Source organism: Primulina huaijiensis, chromosome 6 (genome assembly GCF_012295235.1).
Source record: "Primulina huaijiensis isolate GDHJ02 chromosome 6, ASM1229523v2, whole genome shotgun sequence".
Taxonomy (NCBI): Eukaryota; Viridiplantae; Streptophyta; class Magnoliopsida; order Lamiales; family Gesneriaceae; genus Primulina; species Primulina huaijiensis.
The window spans coordinates 8,421,686-8,443,578 of record NC_133311.1 but is presented as its reverse complement, the minus strand read 5'-3'; the positions used below and the strand labels follow the sequence as shown (position 1 = coordinate 8,443,578).

Here is a 21,893-nt window from a genome sequence, read left to right as displayed (position 1 = left end):
TCCACTGAGCCTTGTCCTTACATGTCGTCGTATTCGTATGCGTGCTCGTATTAGCCACAACCAACTCTTATTCTTCAAAAAATGTCAACATATACATCACTTATAAAAAAATCATGCATATACGTAAATTTCCATAAAATCACGCATGCAACGTATTTTTCATATTTACATAAAAGTCATGTTCATGATAACTTATACATTTAAAACATGTCAATTTGTGATCAGGGCGCTGCCAGGACTGCTAACTCGATCCGGGTACAAAATGACCATTTTGCCACTTGAAACCCTAATTGGCCTTTTTACCCTTGGACCTCATAATTTCGACCTGAAGTCAACCAAACTCCTCAAAATGCCTCAAAACATATTTATAATTGTTTCGTAGACGTAAACTTGAGCACGTTTCATAACTTATACGATTCGTTTTAAAACTTGGACCGACGTCCCGGTTTTAACCAGAATCAACCCGAAACTAAACCAAATTTTTCCAAACTTAAATCATGACTTAACGACACCTAACTAAACCTCAAACACCCAAGTTGAGACCACACAAAGCCATCGGTAACCCCAAGCGAGCTGATGGAGTTCCTGCATGTACAAAACTTCGAACCCTACTCAGCTAATAGGTGGTAACCCCTCGGCCCAAGCCCCAAACCATCAAGACCGTACCCTAGCTAGTCAGCCTAGGACCATGACTGACCACTTAGGACTCCCAGTGGACTAACCCTAACCACGCCGACAACCCCAAGCATGCACAAGACTCGATCTTTCCAAGGAGTGCCACGCCTAGCCTTGCTCCCTTCACCACGCCTCTACCATCAAAACCAGCTGCCCACGGCCCCTTCCCAGCCCTGTCATGGACCCATTAGGGTCTGGTCCGAGGCTGGAATCAGGCCATGCACAGCTGCACCGACCATTCCTCCCAACCTAGCCACGAAAACCCTAGGCTTTCAAAAATAAAACCAATCGGCCCTCACCGGGCCGACCAAGACACGCTACATCATCATGACACCTTTGTTAGAGTAGGTGCACGTCGAGCCAAGTATTGGCCGAGTGTTCACAATGAAACTCTATGTATAAACAGTCTTTATTTTAATAATATTTGAAATTATTATTTTAGCACTTCTTTATCTGTATACCCATGCTAGTTGCATAGATAAAATCCTTGAATATCCAAATAGTAGAAAGAATACGAGATGCTCATATGATGAGTATCATGAAACTCATATTTGGAATACTGTATATTCTAAACAGTTCCTAGTCGATTCAGTCGCCGCTAAGAAGGATATAGGCCGCTGGAGTTCGAGACTAGTATCTGCGATGTGCATACCATGTTTCATTGGTAGGGGACATTGCGATGTCCGAACATGCAGATAGGTGCTCCTGGTAGAGTGCACTGAACAACCCTCCATATAGGACTTTCCAAATTGTTCTCGCTTATCGAGTGGAAACGTCCTAGTTTATGGTTGTACACCATTAGTCCTTATGACCCGGGACAACATTGAGACTCTATGTGCTAGAATTACACTTTGACTTGTTTACCGACTCTCATGAGGTCATCAGGTGGCAAGGTTGGGTGTTCTGTCGAAACATATAGGAGTCGATGCATTGTAGTCGGGGATTCACCGCTTACCTTCGGATATGGATATCTTATGTGTATGTAGTATGAAATCTCTGATCAGAGTATGGTGGTAATTATGAAAGAGGTTTCATAGATTACACCATCGATGCAACTACGACATGACACATAGTATCGATTCATTGACAACTCTCGATATACCAATGGTTGTCGAATCGGTCGTGATATATGAGATGAAGGAACCGTACTGTACGCTAACCATAATTGAATGGTTCTTGCAGGCACTATCATTTGATACCTAGGAAATCATGTAAGCGATGCTGCTAGGCGTTTAACATGATTGGTTGGGTACTATCAGACTTGAGTTCTGACGTTCTTATTATCAAGGAATTGATAAGTGAGAATGGAGCAATTGAGGTATGCTCAAATAAGGACATGTTTAGTCCGAATCACATGGAGATGTGAACCCACGGCTAGTCGTATCAATGAACCATTGAGGACCACACAAGTACTAGCTTTATAGATCCCGTTGAGAAGTAAAATAGTTCAATGTGTTGAATGGCTTATAAAAGAGTTTATAAGCGTAAGAAAAAATAGAAGTATGACTTCTATGAGGGGAATGTAACTTTTAATTTATGAATGTGTTCCTAAATTAAAACTTGGCCAAATAAATAATGTATTTGAAAATTGTGATTTTCATAAGCATTATTATGGACTAAATTAAATTAATTAAACACTAGTGGGCCTAGTAGAGTCCAAATAATTAAATTAATTCAAGTGTTAAATTAATTGAATTGCATTGGGCCTTGTAGAGCTCAATTAGAAATAATTATTAACCTAGTGGGCTTGAGTAAAATCAAGTAAAGTTTAAATGGACTCAAATGTGTTTGGGACATTTAAATAAAAGTCCATGGGCCTTGTAATTGTTACAAGCCCAAGTGAAAAAGCATGCTAGGGTGGTGAAGGGTTGGAGACAACTTTTGAGTTAATTGCATGGCATGCACATGCACCTTTTTGCTTTAACTTTTTTCACAACCAAGAAAAGTCATCCTCCCTTTTCTCCCTCAACCCCTTGGTCGAAATTTTCTTCTTTTTTCTTAAAAAAATTGGCTTTTTCATTTGATGAAATAAAAGCAAACTTCTCAAAGAAAATGCCTTACATTTTCTAGTGCAAGTGTAAGGTGGATTTAGCTTGGTGGTGGGCTTGATTTTGAGCAAGGAGTGTTCAAGGGAAGCTTGAAGATAGTCTTGCCATTCAAGAGCTAAGGTGTTTACACCTTAGTTGGAGCCATCATCAATCTCAAGAGATTGATAGGTAAAATTTTCTAAAACACCCTATGAATGTCATATTGTGTTTTTCGTATTTGCTACACATTATAGCATTGAGGTGTTCGGTTTTTTATTGTTCTTGTTGAAACAAATTTTTGAAACTTCCGTTGCGCAACCGGCACCTTAATCGATCCCCTTTCAACCTTCACTCTCGACTTATTCAGCCCTTTAACACCTGACCATAGCAGCTCCTAACACACAAAAAAAAATCAAGAAAACGTGAGTTACATGCGAAACGGTAGGCGTATTTCATGACAAACCTTGCAAAAATGATGCAACGTAATATATCTATGCATTCCTAATGCAAACACACACACAACAGCAACAAATAGCGTGAACGATGAGAAAAATAAGATTATTGGCGTGCCTTTGCGTTTAAACGCTCAAAAACTTGGATATCTATGCGTAGGACGAGCACCGGAAAGATGGGAAGGGATTCTTTGCAAAACCAAGGTAGAACTCGAAGGTGGCTGCTGGATTATTTCGAAAATTCTGCTACTGCTGAAGGGGAGGGACGGCCGTGGGTTTAGATTAGGTTTAGGGTTTGCAAATGATGTGTTTAAATCATAATAAAAGGTGTAAATGGGCCTTTAATTAAATTAAAGGGGATTAAAATGTTTTTACGCCCATTATACAATAAAATAAACCCGTCAAGCCCAATAACACTCTCGGAAAATAATTTGTTTAGGTACGTTTTTGAAAATATTGTCCGAGCCCCCAAAAAGTCCTCCGACTCACTGAAATTTACGTACCGGTTAAAATATGACCTGGCGAGTAAAAATACCCAACCAAGACACATTTTCAAAACTCACACTTATTTACACCATATATCAAATAATTAAAAGTAATTATTTAATAAAAAAACATTTTTCCTGATTATCCCCAGTCTCTGTTCCTCGTTCGAGTGCGAATGCAACTTAAAGTCGTAATGCATTAAACCTTAAATAAAACATGAACTAACCCACAAATCATGCAATAAACATGCATTAAATATAATTAAACACATATTTTAGTAAAACCCTAGATTGCATGCAGTTAGGTTACGTAGTTCGAATATAATAGACCTTACAAAGGCGGTCATGGGCACCGCAAAAGAAGAAAAGTCTTGAATAAACTTCTTGTAGTACCCAGTCAACCCCAAGAAACTGCGGATCTCCGTCACACTCTTAGGCGCTGGACAATCTCGGACTGCCTCGACCTTACTGGGATCAACCTCCACTCCATCTCGAGATATGATGTGGTCTAAGAATGCCGCTCTGTCCAGCCAGAACTCACACTTTTTTAACTTGGCATACAGTCGACTGTAAAGGCCTAAAAATCCGTATTTGAAAATTTGCGGAAAAATTAAAAATTTTCTTTTAAACTAAATAAAATATCCAGTTCATAAAATAAACTGTTGAATAACGTGTCATGTTTAAAAATAGCAGCGGAAGAAATTAATGTTGTAAAAATAACTGTAAAAATTTTATCCAACGGTAGATAAAAATGTTTGAGCGATAACAACAATAAATGCTGAAAAGTGAGGTCCTCGGGTCCCACTACTGCCGACTCGAGCTGGCTCACTGATCCCCGCCCTCGGTCCCGGCATCATCAGTACCTACAACAATCAAGTCTAGTGAGCCTAAAGACTCAGCATGCATATATCGTAAATAACAAGTAAATAAATAATAAAGTCGCATGCAAGTGAAAATTTCATGTAATGAGGTGTAACGTAAAATATCGTTTCAATGGTAATTATAGTACGTGCATAACTGAAATGAAAATATCATAGTGAAAATGTTTGCTCCTTGGAGCCCTGTAATGAAATAACTTGTAATAATTTTCTGGTGAGATTATGGTCTACGCAAGTGGTCCCTGAACTGAACTGAACTGAACTGACCGGTAACTGGCGACCGGGCCGGTAACTGGCGACCGGACTTAATAATGTATGTCTGATCAGACTACTGCCACAGTATACTGGGTGAAACAACTGAACTGACCGGTAACTGGCGATCGGGCCGGTAACTGGCGACCGGACTTAAGCATGATAGTAAAGTGACCACAAGCAATATCGCATAAATCTCAAAATGAAAATTTGCACGTAATATAATTAACTAACATAATTAAATATGAACAATTTCGATCTTCTTGCAATAAAATCATGTACTTGCGATATTTAAAAATACCTATATGGCTTGATTGAAGAGTGAAAGAAGATATAAACATGCCTTGGTTTGTTTTGACAGAAAACAAACGAAATAACGACGCGGCGCGGCGGAGACGGAGTGCTCTTCACTTTCTTACTTTTTCTCTTTTAATTACTTTAAACCAAGCATGCACCATAATTATTATAATAGCAATAAAAATCGTAAACATGATGCATGAACATTTAAAAAAATATTATGATTTGTGCTCAGGGCGCTGCTAGGACCAAAATCTCACCCCGGGTGCAAAATGACCATTTTGCCCCTGGAAACCCAAAAATTATCGTTTCATCCCTGGATCTCTAAAATTGAGCCGAAACTTACCAAACTCCTTAAAATGTCCCAAAACATTTTTAAAAGTATTCCTAGACGTAAACTCGAGCCAAAATCACAACTTAACCGATTCGTTTTAAAACTTGGACCGGGTCCCGATTTTAACCCGAATCAAACCGAAACTCAACCAAATTTTCCCAATTTTTTTTTTTTTTACCATAACTTAAAAACACTTAAAAAGGTCCTAACAACCCCAAATCTAAGCCCCTAAATCTCTCGGACATAACATGCAAAGTGCTGGAAACATCTACCTTCTCACACCCAACACTCCCATGTGCATCATAGTCACGTTTTTCTTTCCCACTACAAAACAACTCGTACCAGCCCCTGTCCAGCTTACCCTAGATCACCATATGACTCCTCTGAACTCAAAGAAAACAAAACTCCAGCCCCATGCAGCCTCACAACACCCGCACGCCGAGATCTCCAACGCACGGTCGCTACCCCTCACCCACACTCGTTAGGTCTTCTGGATTGCACCAGCAGTGTTCGAGCCTCACTTAACCACGGCTCAGACTCCAAATGGTCTGTTCCAGGCCCTTGCACCGCCGGCTAAATCCCTGACACGCGATCTCCCCCATACCCTGGCCACAACGTGACATCTCCACTCGGCCCTACATCCCACAGCCACCAGCAGCGATTTAATCCTCAAAACAACATCATGTTTCCATGTTCAGCCCCTTACCATCATAATACAGCAGCCCCTTGCACCCAAAAACAGAAAGCGTGAATGATAAATCAAAAGATGCAGGAATTTTACCCAAAACCGAAAAACTTCCATGCTATGCGTTGGATCGAGAAATTTCATGCATGGGTACATATACATTTGTAATATACACGTGAGGGATGCAGAAATGATGCTACAAAACGTGCCTGGTAAATGTAACAACGTGAGGAGGAAGAAGAGAGGAGCGTCGGAGAGCTTTGGATGCAAGAACAAGCAAAACCGTGGCCTTCAGCTGGTGATGGTTGCTGAAAACGAGAGTGACAGCAGCTGGGGGGGGGGGAGGGGGTCGGCTGCTTAGGGAGTAAAACACTAGGTTTAGGGTTAATTGGTTGTTTAAGGACTTAATTATATAGGTAGAGAATTAGTTGATGGGCCAAAAATTGCATTTTAAAAGCTTTAAAAGGGTTTTAAGCCCAACAAGCTTAAAAGTAGGTCCATTAAGTCCGAACGCACTCCAGAAAAATATTTCATGTTGGAAAGATTTTTAAAATATTAGCCGAACCCTTAAAAAGTCGTCCGATTCGATAAAATCCACGTACCGTTAAAAAATAAAAATAAAAATCATGCGGGTAAAAACACCCAAAAATTCTCATTCTTGAAAATTACACTTAAAATCGCTTTAAATTAATTTATAAAAATAAATCACATAATAAAATAATTTTTCCTGAAAAATTCCCCGGTCTCCGATCTTCGTTCGAACGTGAAATTNAATTACACTTAAAAACGCTTTAAATTAATTTATAAAAATAAATCACATAATAAAATAATTTTTCCTGAAAAATTCCCCGGTCTCCGATCTTCGTTCGAACGTGAAATTCACCTAGACACCCTAATGCGTGAACTTTTAAAATTTCATGAATTAAATCCTATCATGCATGGATTATGCATAAAATGCATAAAAATAATTAAACACAATTTAATGAAATAAACATGCATTTAATGCTTTAAAAAATTTAATTAAAATGCCAAGGAAATTCAATAACTTGCATGCATGCCAACTTTTTAAATTATATTTACTAACATGCTAAATTACCACTTCTTAAATAAGTCTTTATTAACTTATCTCAATACTCCATCTCCAGTCCGGCCTCACTTATTTAACTGAAAATGTGACAATTAAACTACTACGTAAAATAAATAAATTTAAAGAATTTAAATACTCATGCAATAAAAATCATTTTAATTTAAATACTAGAAATTATGCATGGCTTATACGTAGTCTAAGTTACGGGTTCTACATCGACGGTCCTGCAAAACCTGTAGCGATGTCCTCAAATGCTTACTGTGCTCCTCTCTACTCTTCGAATAGATAGGGATTTCGTCTATGAAAACTATGAAGGACTGATCCAAATACGGCTGAAACACGCGATTCATGAGATCCATGAAAATCGCTGGCGCATTTATCAATCCGAAGGGCATCACCATAAACTCATAGTGCCCATAACGAGTCTTGAACGCCGGAGATCTATCTTCGAGAATACTGATGCTCCCTGAAATGATCATTTTTCCCCTGAAAACCCTAATTGATCATTTTACCCTTGGACATCAAAATTTCGACCCAAAGCTAACCATACTTCTTAAAACACCTCAAAACATATTGATAATCTATCCCTAGACATAACATAGAGGCCGTTACATTACTTACACATTTCGTTTTAAAACTTGGACCGGGGTCTCGGTTTTAACCCGAATCAACCCGAAACTTAACCAAACTTTCTCAAATTTTAACCACCCCATATTCACACCCTACCAGCCCCTAAACAACACAATTCCATCCATTTTGAACCCCCTTAACACCCGCTGCTACCTGCTGGAATTTTCGGCACTTATGCACAGTAAATCTTAGTGCACTAAACCTTCCATTTTTCAATCCTAGACCTAACCAACAAGAACCAACCTTCAACCAATGTTACCTAGGACCAAGATCAGACCATGGACACCCTACTGGACCAACCCTAACCAAGCATACAGCTCCAAGCACACGCATTGCTCGATCATGCTGAGGAGTGCCACGACTAGCCCTTAAACCTTCCCGTCCTCTCTACCCTCGCATCTAGCTGCTCACGGCCCTTTCCCAGCCCTGTCACAGACCCAATGGGGTCTGGTCCATGGGTGGAATCAAGCCGTGCACGGCTTCACCAACTCTTTCTCTCGGTCTAGCCACGAAAACCCTAGACTCTCAAAACAAAACCGATCGGCCCTCATCCAAGCCCACCAAGTCTCGACTCCAGCATCTTGACACCTTCGCTCTAGATATATGCAGCCCCCTAGCATCTCAAATCGGCAGCCCCTTACACAAAAACAACAAAAACGTGAGTTACATGTAAACTTGTATGAATATTTCATGACAAAACGATGCATAATCGATGCAACATAAAAAATCTACGCATTCCTCATGCAAACACACACACATCAGCATATAATAGCGCGAATGACGAGAAAAGAGATATTTATGGAGTGCCTTTGCGATTAGACGCTCGAAACCCTTGAGTTATTCGTGTAGAACGTGCACCGAAGCAAAGGAGGAGGATTTCTTTGAAAAGCTTGAGGAAATTTTCGAATGGCTACTGTTTTTCGAGAAAGAGCCTATGCTGAGGGAGAGAGGGGGCAGACAATAAGTAGAAATTAGGTTTAGGGTTTAATTAAGGAGTTTCAGTTATAATATTAAGAGTTAATGGGCCCTTAATTAAAATTAAAGATATTAAAAGGATTTTAGGCCCATTACGCAATAAAATACTCCCATTAAGACCAAAAAAATTACCGTAAAATATTTCGTTTATGTACATTTTTGAAAATATTGCCCGAACCCTCAAAGCGTCCCTCGACTTGCTAAATTTTGCGTACAGATTAAAAATATGACCCGACGAGTAAAAATACTCCACCAAGGTCTATTTTCGAAAATCTCACTTAATTACACCATATATTAAATAATTAAAATTAATTATTTAATAAAAATATTTTTCTTCAATTATCCCCAGCCTTCGTTTCTCGTTCGAGAGCGAGAAACTACTAAAAGCCCTTATACATGAAACTTTAATAAACCAAGAAATAAAACACATGTTCATGCAATAATCATGCAATAAAATAATTAAAACCATATTTTGTAAAACCCTAGATTGCATGCAGTTAGGTTACGTAGTTCGAATTTTCTAGATCTTGCACGAGGTTTAAAAGTGATCTGATAGTAGATATGTAGGAGCGTACGTGCTGCCCTAGAGATCGATGCAAGTTCTAAAAGAGAACCGATCGATTCATGTGTTTGTTGCTCGGTTTTGGGGAATTTTGGTGTTTCACTTGTATTCAAGGGCGTGGGGTTGAGGTCATGGCTAGGGCAGTGCAAGAAGGTTTGGTTGTGGTCTAAGATGGTTTGGTTAGAGCCTAGTCCGGGCCGGTGAGCGTTGGATGGTTTGACTTTGAGGTGGAAAATTGAGGTTTTTGCCCCCAGAATGAGCGCCACAGCGCTTGATCTTCGGCTCTTGTAGCGCCGCAGCGCTGATGCATGGCGCCTAGGCACTTATAAGCGCCGCAGCGCTACTCAGCCAGCGCCTAGGCGCTAGTCCTGCACATGAGAGTATTTGATTTTGATGAGCATGGTTCGTTTTGGGTGTTGATATGTCATTGTGTTCAAGGTCGTTGACGGTTTTATTGTGTCATACAGGGTTTGGTTAGGAGCTTTAGAAATATGGTTTAAGTTTGGTTAAGTTCGGAATAAAACAGAGACTCTGATCTAAGTTTTAAGCGAATTATATAAGTTAAGGTTTGAGCTCCAGTTTACGTCTAAGAAATGGTTATAATTATATTTGTAAGGCATTCGATAAGTGTGATTGAGAACATGTCATTTTTTCAGCTGAGCATGTTAACAGTCCTGACAGTGTCCTGACAACTGTTCATGCATTTTTAAAATGTATATGTTGTTACTAAACATGGATTTTTATGTTAATGTTAGAAACACATTGCGTGCTTTGTTTTAATAAAAGGTATGTATATGCATGAGTTTTACAAGTGATGAATATGATGATATGTTTTTGAAGGAAGTAAGTTGGTTGTGACTAATACGAACACGAGCACGAACATGTAAGTCCAATGCTCAGTGGATGGGTAAACTGTTGCTGATGTCCCCGCTGCCAGGTACCGCGGTTATACGTAGATGGATCCATCGACTTAGAGCTGATACGAAAGTCGTAACTAACGATCTGAATTCAATAAGGAAAAATGAACACGTATATGTTGATACGATATGACATGATTTGAAATGGATATGTTTACGCTTATGTTTATACGTTTGAAGATCATGAAATTTATGTTAATTACAGTACTTTTCACTGTTGCTTGATATGTATATGTACTTGTTATTACGGTTCAGGAGTGTTGAGTCTTTAGACTCACTAGGTATGATTGATGCAGGTGATCATGAGGATGTGGAGACTGGAGGCGCTGAAAACTGAGTAGGCGGAGCTGGGGGTGAGCATGTTAACCCGAGGACCTTGCATTCTTCTGCATATCATGTTTAGGAGTCAAGGGTTTTAAACAGTAGTTTCATTTTTTTGATTTTCGTTTATGTTCTGGTGATGGCTAGGATTTTAGATATTCGTTGTTGTCACATTTTAAGATTTTGTGTAACTGCTGTTACTTTTAGTCAGTGATTGGGTGATTTTTAAAACACATGTTTAACTTATTCAAATGTTTATGACGGTGTGTATCTCGGTCACAAGTTTTTTTCAAAAAATAGTAGTATTTTAATAGTAGACTTCACACAAACCTTCGACCATGTTCACAAACTAATCGAAAACAATAGCTCCAAATATATAATTAATTACATTGAAACAATATTAAAACTATTGGGCAACTCACGATATATCGAATAAAATAATTCGGATTCGAGTTCAGCTCGAAAAATATTCAAATTCATCTTGAATTCGATAATATCTATCTTAGATCAAATATTTTGTAGAGTTGATTCAATCGTGTATACCCTGTTACGTAGTACATGGGGATATTACACTTTTTATTAGGAAAGGGAGATAATGCCACTTGAAAATTCCGAAATAATTGAGTATAAAAAGGTTGACAAAAAATTCTTTTAATTAGTTGTTTTTAATGATTCATATTGAGTGTAATAATTGTCTATTCTATATAGAACAATCAAAACATGATATTTAAGTTGTTATACGATTTAAAAAATTTGAGTAGTGTACACCAACTATAACTTTTAGTAAAACGATAAACGTTCAATCTTCCATTTCGTATCAGAGATATCACGAATTTGATTTCCACTGATTATAAGGAGTGAAATTATTGAGAGGAGATTATTTGGTGCAATAGTTGTCTCTATGAGTAGAACAATCGAAACGTAATTATTGAACTGATGTACGATTTAAAAGACTTGAATTTCACTGTTACCACCAATTTTAGTTTTTCACCAATTTTAGTTTTTAATAAAGCAACAAACAATCAAACTTAAGTATATAGTTTATCTAAATTATACCAACACAAACAACTTAGAAAATATGGAAGACACTTGAAGAAATCTTGTGTACAAAAATAAGATTCCTACTTTAGCACCCCACACTCAAATCTGGTAACGATCCACAATCACCTACATTCAACCAACCAAAAAAAACTTCGCATTTGCATATCATGCACACATGTATATTTTCTTCAATATAATGTAAAAAAAAGACCAGAAAAAGTGACAAGATCCATGTAGAACCCGAAAAATCAGATTACGTATAAGTCATGCATAATTACTATTATTTAAATTAAAAACTATTTTTTTATATATATATGAAGGGTTTAATTCATTTTAAAATCCGTTAAGTCATGATTATTTATTTTAATCGCAGAAGTTTAGTTTTATCTTTTCGGATAAATACGCGAGGTCGGACTGGAGTTTGAAAATTTGAGATAAGATTAATAATAAGAAAATATTCCTAAATTTAATTTAAGCCAAGGAATAATTTATTTTAATGATAAAGAATGTTTTAAGATTTATTAAATTAAGTGGATTTAAATTATTAAAGAAATTCTTTTTCATCCAATATTTGGTTAAAAGCCTAAATTAAAATGTATAACCAATTGGGATAAATTAATCTAGGCTTAATATATTCAAAAAATTATAACCTAACGTTTTAATAATTAATTTTTAGACCAAGTCATGCCATGCAATAAAATTTTATCCTAATTTAATTTATTAGTTCACTAAAATACATAATGAATGTTTAAAACTTTAAGAATTCAAAATACAAGATTTGAGCAATATTTTACCTTGCAATTGTTAGCAGATTTCGGTCATCACACCCACCTAATTCCCCTCAATCCAATAATCTAGCACATCATTCCATATCTCTCGAGCAACAAGGATAGAAAGAATGGAATTGCTAAATCAAACTCCTCATTTAATTTGTAACCTTCACCTTTATTACCTAGCATTTTCCCCCACCCTACCTTCGAAATTTTCAAAGAAAACAGCAGCTAGAAATCGTGTGTTAGCAGCAGGGAATTTAGAAAGATTTATTTCCTCTTCAATCAAGTCCTCTAGATATTTTTTAAACCATTATATGTTCATGATTTAAGGAACAAAACCGAAAATGACAGCAACCATGCGAAAATTCTGTACAGGCCTTCTCTGCCATTTGCTTTGTAATTCACGTTTGGGGTTGTTTTGTTGGTTACAGGAAGTTGGTCAGTTCCAGGCACTCAAGGCTGCATCTAGGCATGATTATGAGTGTGTTAGGATGTTGTTGGTTCATTGATTCAAGCCCATGCACTCAGGTTAAAGACTTGACAGCAAACTTTCCCATAGTTGCAAGTTGAGTCACGATTTTGTTGTCTGATTCTTCTAAGGGAATGTTCGAATCTTGGTTGGCCCAGGGCCTGTAACCATGGTTAGACCTCTCCCTTAGCATGTCTAAGACGTGACCAAGATGGCCTTTCAAGACTTGGTTCACGGATACATCAAAATTTTAAAACAACAACACAAGTGACCCTCGGTTTTCTTGTTTCGGACGTGGGTGAGTGAACCTTCGAGTTTGGGGGTTTGAGTGGATGGTGGTTGCCTTTTAGCCCTTAGCCATGGCTCACACAATACCTCATCATGTCTAGATCGAGCCATGGTCGATCATATGGCCACCGGAACGATACAAGACAGCAAACGATTCAACACATCACTCTAGGCAGAATTTGGTGCTCTCGGTTGGAGCTTTGGGTTGTCATAGGTGTTTGCTTGGATTGTGATTGGCCTAGTGCCCTTAGCCATGGTTCAAGTCACGCCTTAGGGTGTTGGTAAAAGACTATGGTCAGTGGTTCAAGCCCAATGGCCATTTGTTTCATAAATTAAACACCACATGCACAGCTGCTGCCACTGCACTTGGACAGCAAAATTATTTCGGTTCAGGGGTCTTGTTTGAGTTCTTGACTGTATTTTAGCCTGTGGCCTTGGACTGGACAGTACCCCAATGAGTTACGAAAGTCATGTTTTTGACCGTTCGTGGTTTGGACGAGTTCAGAGGTATTACGAGAATTTACGGTGCAATGTGCCAAAGTGACTCTCGAAAGAGCGTTTCATGATTTTGGCCTCCATTCACTATTTTTCGTGTATTACAATTCTTAGGGATATTATTTCATTATGTTAGGTGTATTTTAATCATGGCTAAACGATGGTTCAATGTTGGTTCGGGTTGGTACGAAGCCATGGTTGGAAACTAAGTTGTTGGTCTCGTTGGTCTCGTTTTTGGTTAGGATATGAAGCTTTTGTCAAGTTGAGATTATTTGCATGTGTCTCATGTTAGGATTAGGTCGCAGCAAGCCCGAGAACGATCCAACTCATCTGGTAAAAACAGGGTTATAATTATATTACGTGCATAAAATATAAAATGTTTATTTTGAGATATATGCGATATGTCTTGTGGTCACCTCACGCTTATGGGATCTCTCCACCCGTTGACTTACGACGGTTTACGTTTATGTATGGGTACGGACACCCAGTCCAACGACTGTGGTGATCTTTACCGCCCAGTAAACTGTGGTTTCATGTTATGTTACGGGTCACTTGCGTTGAAACATTATCTCTGCTAGATAAATCTCGATATGGTATTTTTATGACAGGTCTCTATCGAGCAAATCTTTTACGTACGATTTTCATATATGCACGTATTTATATTTACTCATGACACGATTTTCATCATACGCTTTACGATACGATATTTTTACGTTGCGTGCGATATTTATGATATATTTACTTGTTATTCACGATATATGCATGTTTGGTCTTTAGACTCACTAGACTTGATTGTTGTAGGTATTGATGAGGTCGAGACTGAGGTCGGAGGCCAGTGAGCTAGCTTGGGTCAACAGTAATAGGAACTCGATGACCTCATATTTCAGTTTATTCACCTTTTTATTTTCAAATTCAAATTTTTTGTGCTGGATTATTTTTAAGTTGTTGTTTTGAAAAACAATATTTACTTCCGCTTTTATTTTAAAGTTAAGTCTATTCATAAATTTATTTTAGGAATGAGGCAAGTTATTTATGTAAAGAAAAAAAAAGTTTTAATAACTCCGCGAAAAATATCAATACAAATTACGGGCCTCTACAATCCAACCTCTGGAAACACGATTTCAACCGGAATCAAAGGCACGTATCTCTGAGTTTCTATTCTTGTTTCATCTCATGTTTCATGTGTGCAGATGAACCGCACGTGTTTTCAAAATTAAGAAGATTTAACACAAGCGTCGTGCAACATTCATGAGACAGGAAATAAAACACAATTGTGGAGCAAAAGATCTAGAGTGTGTTTTCGTCCGTAACGGCATCTATATACAGAGTAGGGGACGAGCTACACAATAAGATTATCCAAGTGATATTCGTCGAAGCCAAACTCGTTTTCCAGCGGTTCAATGCCTGCTTGCTGCTGGAATGTAGGAAGTTAATACGATTAAGAATCATGAAGCAGTAAATCAAAACATCAAATTTAAATAGGGAAAAAGCTAACCTGTTTGTAAAGTGTCATTAGATCCTGCTGGCCTAACTGTTCAGTAAAAAGGACATTCTGAAAGCCCATTTCAGGCAGCTTTTCGGCCTTAATTACTAATGAATTATTAGCCAAAGATGAGTTTATCTGCTGACCGATATTTGAGGTGCTTCCAACTAGCGCGGCTGACTTGTTAATCTGGTTGGAAGAAAATCCAGGTGGAATTAGAACCGATGACGAAGCGTTCAGGATGCCTTGTAATTTCAAAAGTTGTGCTGATTCAAAGGCAGACCCGACATTTTGCCATCCCCAATCTTGGTTTCTGTCAACATTTTGCTCATTGAAAACGTCATGATTCAGGAAAACGCTTCTAGATCCATTAGTTTCTGAGTTAACCTCATTCTGGGTCATCCCTTTCGAAGTGAGGCACGAGATTCCTGAATCACTCACAATTGAAAAGCTGTTCGCTGCTGACTCCATCCTCTGAGTCCTCGAGAAATCTACAGAAGTATATGCTGGTCCATGAACAACGTCCATTTTGTTTCGCTCCAATACACCACTAGGAATCGCCTGGGACATGATGATCGGGGTTGATTTATTCTGTCTCGCCTGTGCAGATTGGTGCAAAGGGGCAAGCTGCTTCGAATCCATGTTAGTAGGAATCCCATGAAGTAAGTTCACTGGTTTAACATTATTGTTTTGCTGTTGCTGTCCCTCCAAAAACATTAACTTGGGATTTTCAAAGCTGAAAATATTTATTTGATCGACTAGGGGCGCAGATATGGCAGGCTTGGCTGCAACCCTGCCAAGCGAAACGAGACTGTGCTTTGGGAGCTGATCCGAAGCAGCAAGAGCTTGAAAATCGAGGCCACTGAGAGAGGATATCGACCCAAATGCTGCATCTCCCATAAAAGCATTTCCAAGTCCATTAGCGTGAGGTGATGCACCACTCAGCCTTCTCAGATATAGACGATACTTCTGCATAGATTTGAAATATCAGTTTCAGATGTTAGAGTAGATGTCATGTAAGTCATCTACTGTAAGCCAACTGTTGACTAGAGAATTTATTGACTCAGTTGTAATAAACAATCTTTATTTTAATACAATTCACTATTTCATGGTTTGTTATTTCTTTATCTGTATACCCATGTGAACAACATAGATAAAGACCTTGATTATACTTTAATACAAATGAATTGTAATTCGATGTTGAAACTCATTTGTAAACACTGTATGATTTAAATTCGTTCCTAGTCGATTCAGCTGCCTAAAACATGGATAAAGGTCGCTAGAGCTCGAGACTAGCATCTATAATGTTGTGTACCGCGTTTCTTGGTAAGGGCATAGAGATGTCCAAACATGCAGATGGGTAGTCAGATGATGATTATACCGAACTACTCTCCCTCGGACTTTCCAAGTGGTTATCATTCATCGAGAGGATCAGCACGTGGTTATGATTGTACACCATTAGTCCTTACGACCCGAGACAACGCTGAGGCTCTATATGTTAGGGTTGTGCTTTGACTCGTTTACCGACTCCATGAGAGTCATCAGGTGGCGAGATTGGATACAGTTGCGACACATGTAGGAGCCAGTGCATTGTAGTCACCTACGGGTGTGGATATCCTATGTGATCTGATGAAATAATAGTGCATGGAATCTCTACCCAGAGTATGAGATGTACGTTAGAGAAGAAGTTCTCCAATAGTACGTGTGATGCCACTATTTATTCTCAAATATGTGTCACATAGTTATCGAATTATTATGCAATCCTCGATGAACCAATGCTTGTAGATTCGATCGGGATATATGAGATGAAGGAACCATACTGCACTTTAATCATAATCGACTGGTTCTTGCAGGCACTATTAGTGATACCTAGGAAATCATGGGCGATGCTACTAGACGCTCTTACCATGATTCGATGGGTTTAATCAGAAATATGATTTCTGACATTCTCATGATCAATTGTTGATACATAGAATAGGGCAAATTAAGGTAAGCTCGAATAAAGGATCAAGTCTTGAATCACAAAGAGTTGTGAACCCACGGCTACCTGTATCCCTAAACCATTGAGGGTCACACAAGTTTTGGATTATTTTGTCCCCGTTGAGATAATAAATTCAAGAATTTATAGAAAACATTGAGATTATAAATTCAAGTAGTTGAATTTATAGAAAAGTTTATGATATAGTAAATTCAAGAAGTTGAATTTATGATAATTAAATTTTGAGAGAATAAATTCAAGGAGTTGAATTTATGATACTTAAAATTTGGAGCAAATAAATTCAAGTAGTTGAATTTATGACTATAAAATTTTGGAGGTGATAAATTCAAGGAGTTGAATTTATAATTTAAATATTAAATTCAAATGTTGAATTTATAAAAGATTTAAATTAAATGTAATGGGTATATGTATAACGGTCTTGTAGCAGTACAAGACCAACATTACATATTATTATGGTTCTTAATTTGACTTTAAAAGATTAATTAATTAATTAAACTAGTTGGACTAGAATAATTAATTGATTAAGCCCATTAAGTATTTAATTTAATTAATGGGCCTTAAGCTTATATATATGTAGATTAGGCTTAGAGTTAAACACAACTAACCAATGCAATTTTCGAAATCCTAGCCTCCAAGCCAAGGTTTTCGAAAATCCTCCTCCCCTTCTCTCAATTTTCGGCCTCCACCAAAAAAGTTTGGTTTTGAGCCGCCTCTCGTTTTTAATCTCCAACAAAAAATCGTTCAATACTTTCTAGTGCAAGTTGGAAGAGGAACAAGTAATCCGGTCGTGGACCTGATTAGAAAATTAAAGAAAAAAGCCTCAAAGAATGTACGTGGGATTTACAACAAGAGCTACATTCGCTTATACCGGCGTAACTAGAGCCAAGTGAAAATTGTTCACTAAAGTAAAAGTTTTAAACATCCTATGTATATTTATGTTTATTAAAATCATACGAGTGCTCAAACAAATATTTTGATTGTCAAAATAAAATAAAATTTTAAAACTTCCGCTGCGTTTGAGCACGAGAAAACGGATATCTAACATCAGATTCTGCACAATTAAGCAAACGAATGATAAAACCGAATCATGATTTGTCGAACCTGAAGATGGCTAGCAACATTCTCTCTTGTTATTCCAGGCACATTCATCAATTCCAAGATTTTTTTTGGAACAGCCTCTGCATAACAAGGAAACAAACTTTAACGAAGAATCAGGAAAACAAACGATAGTACTTATACGAGCAAAATGTCGAGAAAAACAGAAAGAATAGTGATAAACGACTCGTACTGTCGATTCCTAGCTGATTTACAGCAGTAACAAATTGCTGATGAAGCTCAACTGACCAAACAACACGAGGTTTCTTCAACGTAGATGCTTCATCCCTATATTCACCTCCGTCTTCCTCGTCCTTCTCCTTCCTTTTATTGACACTTTTCCAATTCCCTTCATTAGAGGAAGGCGAATATTCAACATCTTCAGAAGGTTTTTGCAGCATTGTACCATCTCCGGCACTTTCCGATTGTTCCAAATCCTTATCTCTCCACTCGTTCTTCTTCTTCCGAACCACATGCTGCCATATGTTCTTCAACGCCTCCATACGAACCGGTTTAATGAGATAATCACAAGCACCGTGAGTCACACCCTTCATCACAACATTTTTGCTATCATCTGCCGACATCACTAACAAACCACAAAACCAGGACTCAGAAAAAAAATTGATAACCGATACCCGAAAGAAAGAACCAAATATCATTCTATAGTGCTTACTTATGACTGGCAAGTCCATCTCGAGTCCTACATGCTCTAGAAGTTTAAAACCATCCATGTCTGGCATGTGGACATCACTTATAACAATGTCGAAGCCATATTTGTTATCCCTAAGAAACTGTAACGCAATCTCCGCTCTGTTGCATTTGGTAACTGGAAATCGCAATAATAATAATCAGAAACATCAGAAAAAAGATCGGTCCCAAACATATAAAATTACATATTTCAGGCCAAAAAACCTAACAAACAGCAAACCTAATAACTTAAAATTACCAATAAAATCTATCTGATAATTTCAGCCATAACTTGACCTCAATGAATAAGATCAGAGGTCAAACTATCTCATCCCTCTAAATATTGAAAATCACAAGCACATATTACATTATTTCCAAAACCCTTCTCCAGTACTTAAAAAAAAATCTCCGGACTTCCTCTGCCCAATCACAAAGTACCAAGTCGAGAATGAAACTAAGTATGAAAAAAAACCATATTTTAACATAAGATCTGTTATTACAATAGAAAAAACATCGAAGATTTGAACTTTAAAACAAAATAGCGGGGAAAAAATAAAACTTGAACAATAGAAGCAGGGCATAAACTGGCAACTGCTAATGAACAAAGAACACACACACACACACGCTATGTGCCTGTTGCTAATGCAATACATATTTATTATATTACCTTCGTAGAGGCAATTTCTAAGCATCTTCTCTAAGATCCCTAGACATGTGGGGTCATCGTCTACCACGAGTACTCTAAGACCAACCGGAAACTGGTCTGAAACGCCATTGTTGGACTTCCATGGAGAACTTGAACTCGTAAAAGACATGGGCTTCGCCACAAGATTCATTTTTTTCCTTCAAAATTAACCAAACTTACCCAACTGACTGCATGTAATTCGCAAAACCCGTAAAGGGGAGGAATCACTAAAAATCACTGTCACATGAAAAATTTGATACGCAGGTCACGAAAATCCAAGAAACAGCCAATAAAAATTATTGAGGAGATAGGGGAGCATAATTATCAAGATTCAAGCTTTTTTTGTTATTTTCGTTAGATGAAAGAGAATAAAAGAAGAGAAATGGCTCAACTAAAAGAAGATGTTCGCAGTTAAATTTATGTGATTATTTCTTTATACTTATTTAATTATTTTAAATTTTATTTTTGTATTTGTCAGTGGGTCACTTCGATGAGTTAAGTGTGGATCCAGCTCATAGCTCACACATGAGCTTAACTAACCCCATGGCAGCCAAAAATCTTGGAGTTTTAATATTTTATTATTTATCAAAATACTAGTATTTAATTTTATTTATTTATACATGGAAATTTCAAATTTTAAAAAAAAATATTGATTGAACATATAATTCTTCAAAATTCATCTATTTTTGGCTTTTTTGAATTTAGAAAACATAAATCTGTCATCTCACTCATTTTGTTAAATATCTTCAAGAATTGAAATTTACCTTTTTTTTTTTAGAAAATTTAAAATTTACCTTAAAAACAACAAAATGTGTATTACAGCGCGGTTCAAGGCAGTTAACTTGCACCCGATATTGGTAGAAATAAAAAGCTCAGTTTTTTCCCTCTGCTACGGTTAAATCTCGAATTTCATACCTCCTTTCAAAATTGAGTTTTAATGATAAATGGACTACTTGTTGTCGACAAACATTTGTGATTATTACAGATAATAAGTGTTCATCAATTATATAAACATTTGTTTTTTGCTTTTTGAATCATTAATATAACATTTTCTTGCAACTTTTAAGGAAAAGATGTATTATGATAATTAATCAATTTATAATTGTTTAATAATGGTTTTTTTTTAAGGGGTTTAGCTTTTTATGGAGGTTGAGCTGCTTTTTGAGAGACTGGGAATATGAGAGCACAGTTCATGCGTAATATAAAAATAAATCATCCAGTCATAATTTGCCACGTAAGACCGTTGAACAATTTCCAATTTTGGCCCTTTAATTTGCAATTTGGCCCTTGAACGATTAGTGCCATCCCACTCCCATTCTACCACTTCTACACAGCACATATCGGTTACCTTTTTAAAATTCGGTACAAAATTAATTAAATACTAGCTAATTATATCATAAACTTAGACGGCATTTCGTAAATACGAAATTATAATATATATTTTTTCAAAAAAAATTTATTATAAAACCCCAAAATTTTTTTAATAATTAGTATTATCTGTATCTATAATATTTTTTTAATCATTATTGATCATATTTTTATTATTTGTGTTGCATATTCTTCTTCATCTCATATCATGAATCAAGCTATACATATATGTATGTCAATCATACTTTGTAAAAAACATACCAACCGACATTATCAAATCGAAATGCTATATCTGATTTGTTAAGATAAATCGTGGTTTTCGAAAAATTATCAAATCCCATCGCGATTTTTGATGTGTTGGAAATTTGAAGTAAAAATCAAGTTTACTAACGATTTTGTTTATGTATATTAAAAAAGCTAACATATGTCATATTTGCTATTTACATTGTACTATCTATTTACAGTAGTAAGATAATAAACCTTAATTTGCGTTAATTAATATTGGCTAAGATTTAAGTTAAAAGTGATTTAATATAATAATTATGTAAATATATATTTGGTAATTTTTAATTATAGAAAAATTATTTATATATTAATTTTAAAATTGACATAAATTACCGACACAATCCACAGTTTGAAACCTCCACAACGAGCAACAGCCGATAACTAGCTGGAAGGGTTTTTTCTGAGGATCAATCTTAAGGGTGCCAAGCGTCGATGTGATGGGTTCTGGGCCCCGTCCTCTTTGGAAGAAAGTACTTGGGCTGGGACCTTTAAAATTATTTATTGCAATGTTTAAACTAGGTATAAAATCGAAAAAATCCAACTGAAAATCGAATTTTATAATTCGAATATAAATGTTAAAAACAAAATTTATTTGGTTTGATTTGAAATTATATATGTCAAAATCTTGAACCGATCGAAAAAACCAAA

The 21,893-nt window shown here is 36.9% G+C and overlaps 1 protein-coding gene across 2 annotated transcripts; it reads right to left on the bottom strand.

Moving 5' to 3' along the window:
- Positions 1 to 11,554: 11,554 nt before the first annotated feature.
- On the bottom strand, positions 11,555 to 19,987 carry LOC140979307 (two-component response regulator ARR2-like). Of its 2 annotated transcripts, XM_073444651.1 has the most exons (7): positions 19,575 to 19,987; positions 18,894 to 19,046; positions 18,414 to 18,806; positions 18,227 to 18,303; positions 15,139 to 16,095; positions 14,749 to 15,057; positions 11,555 to 11,744 (listed from the first exon to the last, which is right to left on the bottom strand). In XM_073444651.1, exons 1-6 carry the CDS (start codon positions 19,741 to 19,743, stop codon positions 14,983 to 14,985), a joined length of 1,824 nt encoding a protein of 607 aa, XP_073300752.1. In that variant the 5' UTR covers positions 19,744 to 19,987; the 3' UTR covers positions 11,555 to 11,744; positions 14,749 to 14,982. The 2 variants fall into 2 exon arrangements, with proteins under 2 accessions (XP_073300752.1, XP_073300753.1); XM_073444652.1 differs by lacking the exon at positions 11,555 to 11,744 and having other exon boundaries at positions 14,792 to 15,054.
- Between the last annotated feature and the right edge of the window lie 1,906 nt (positions 19,988 to 21,893).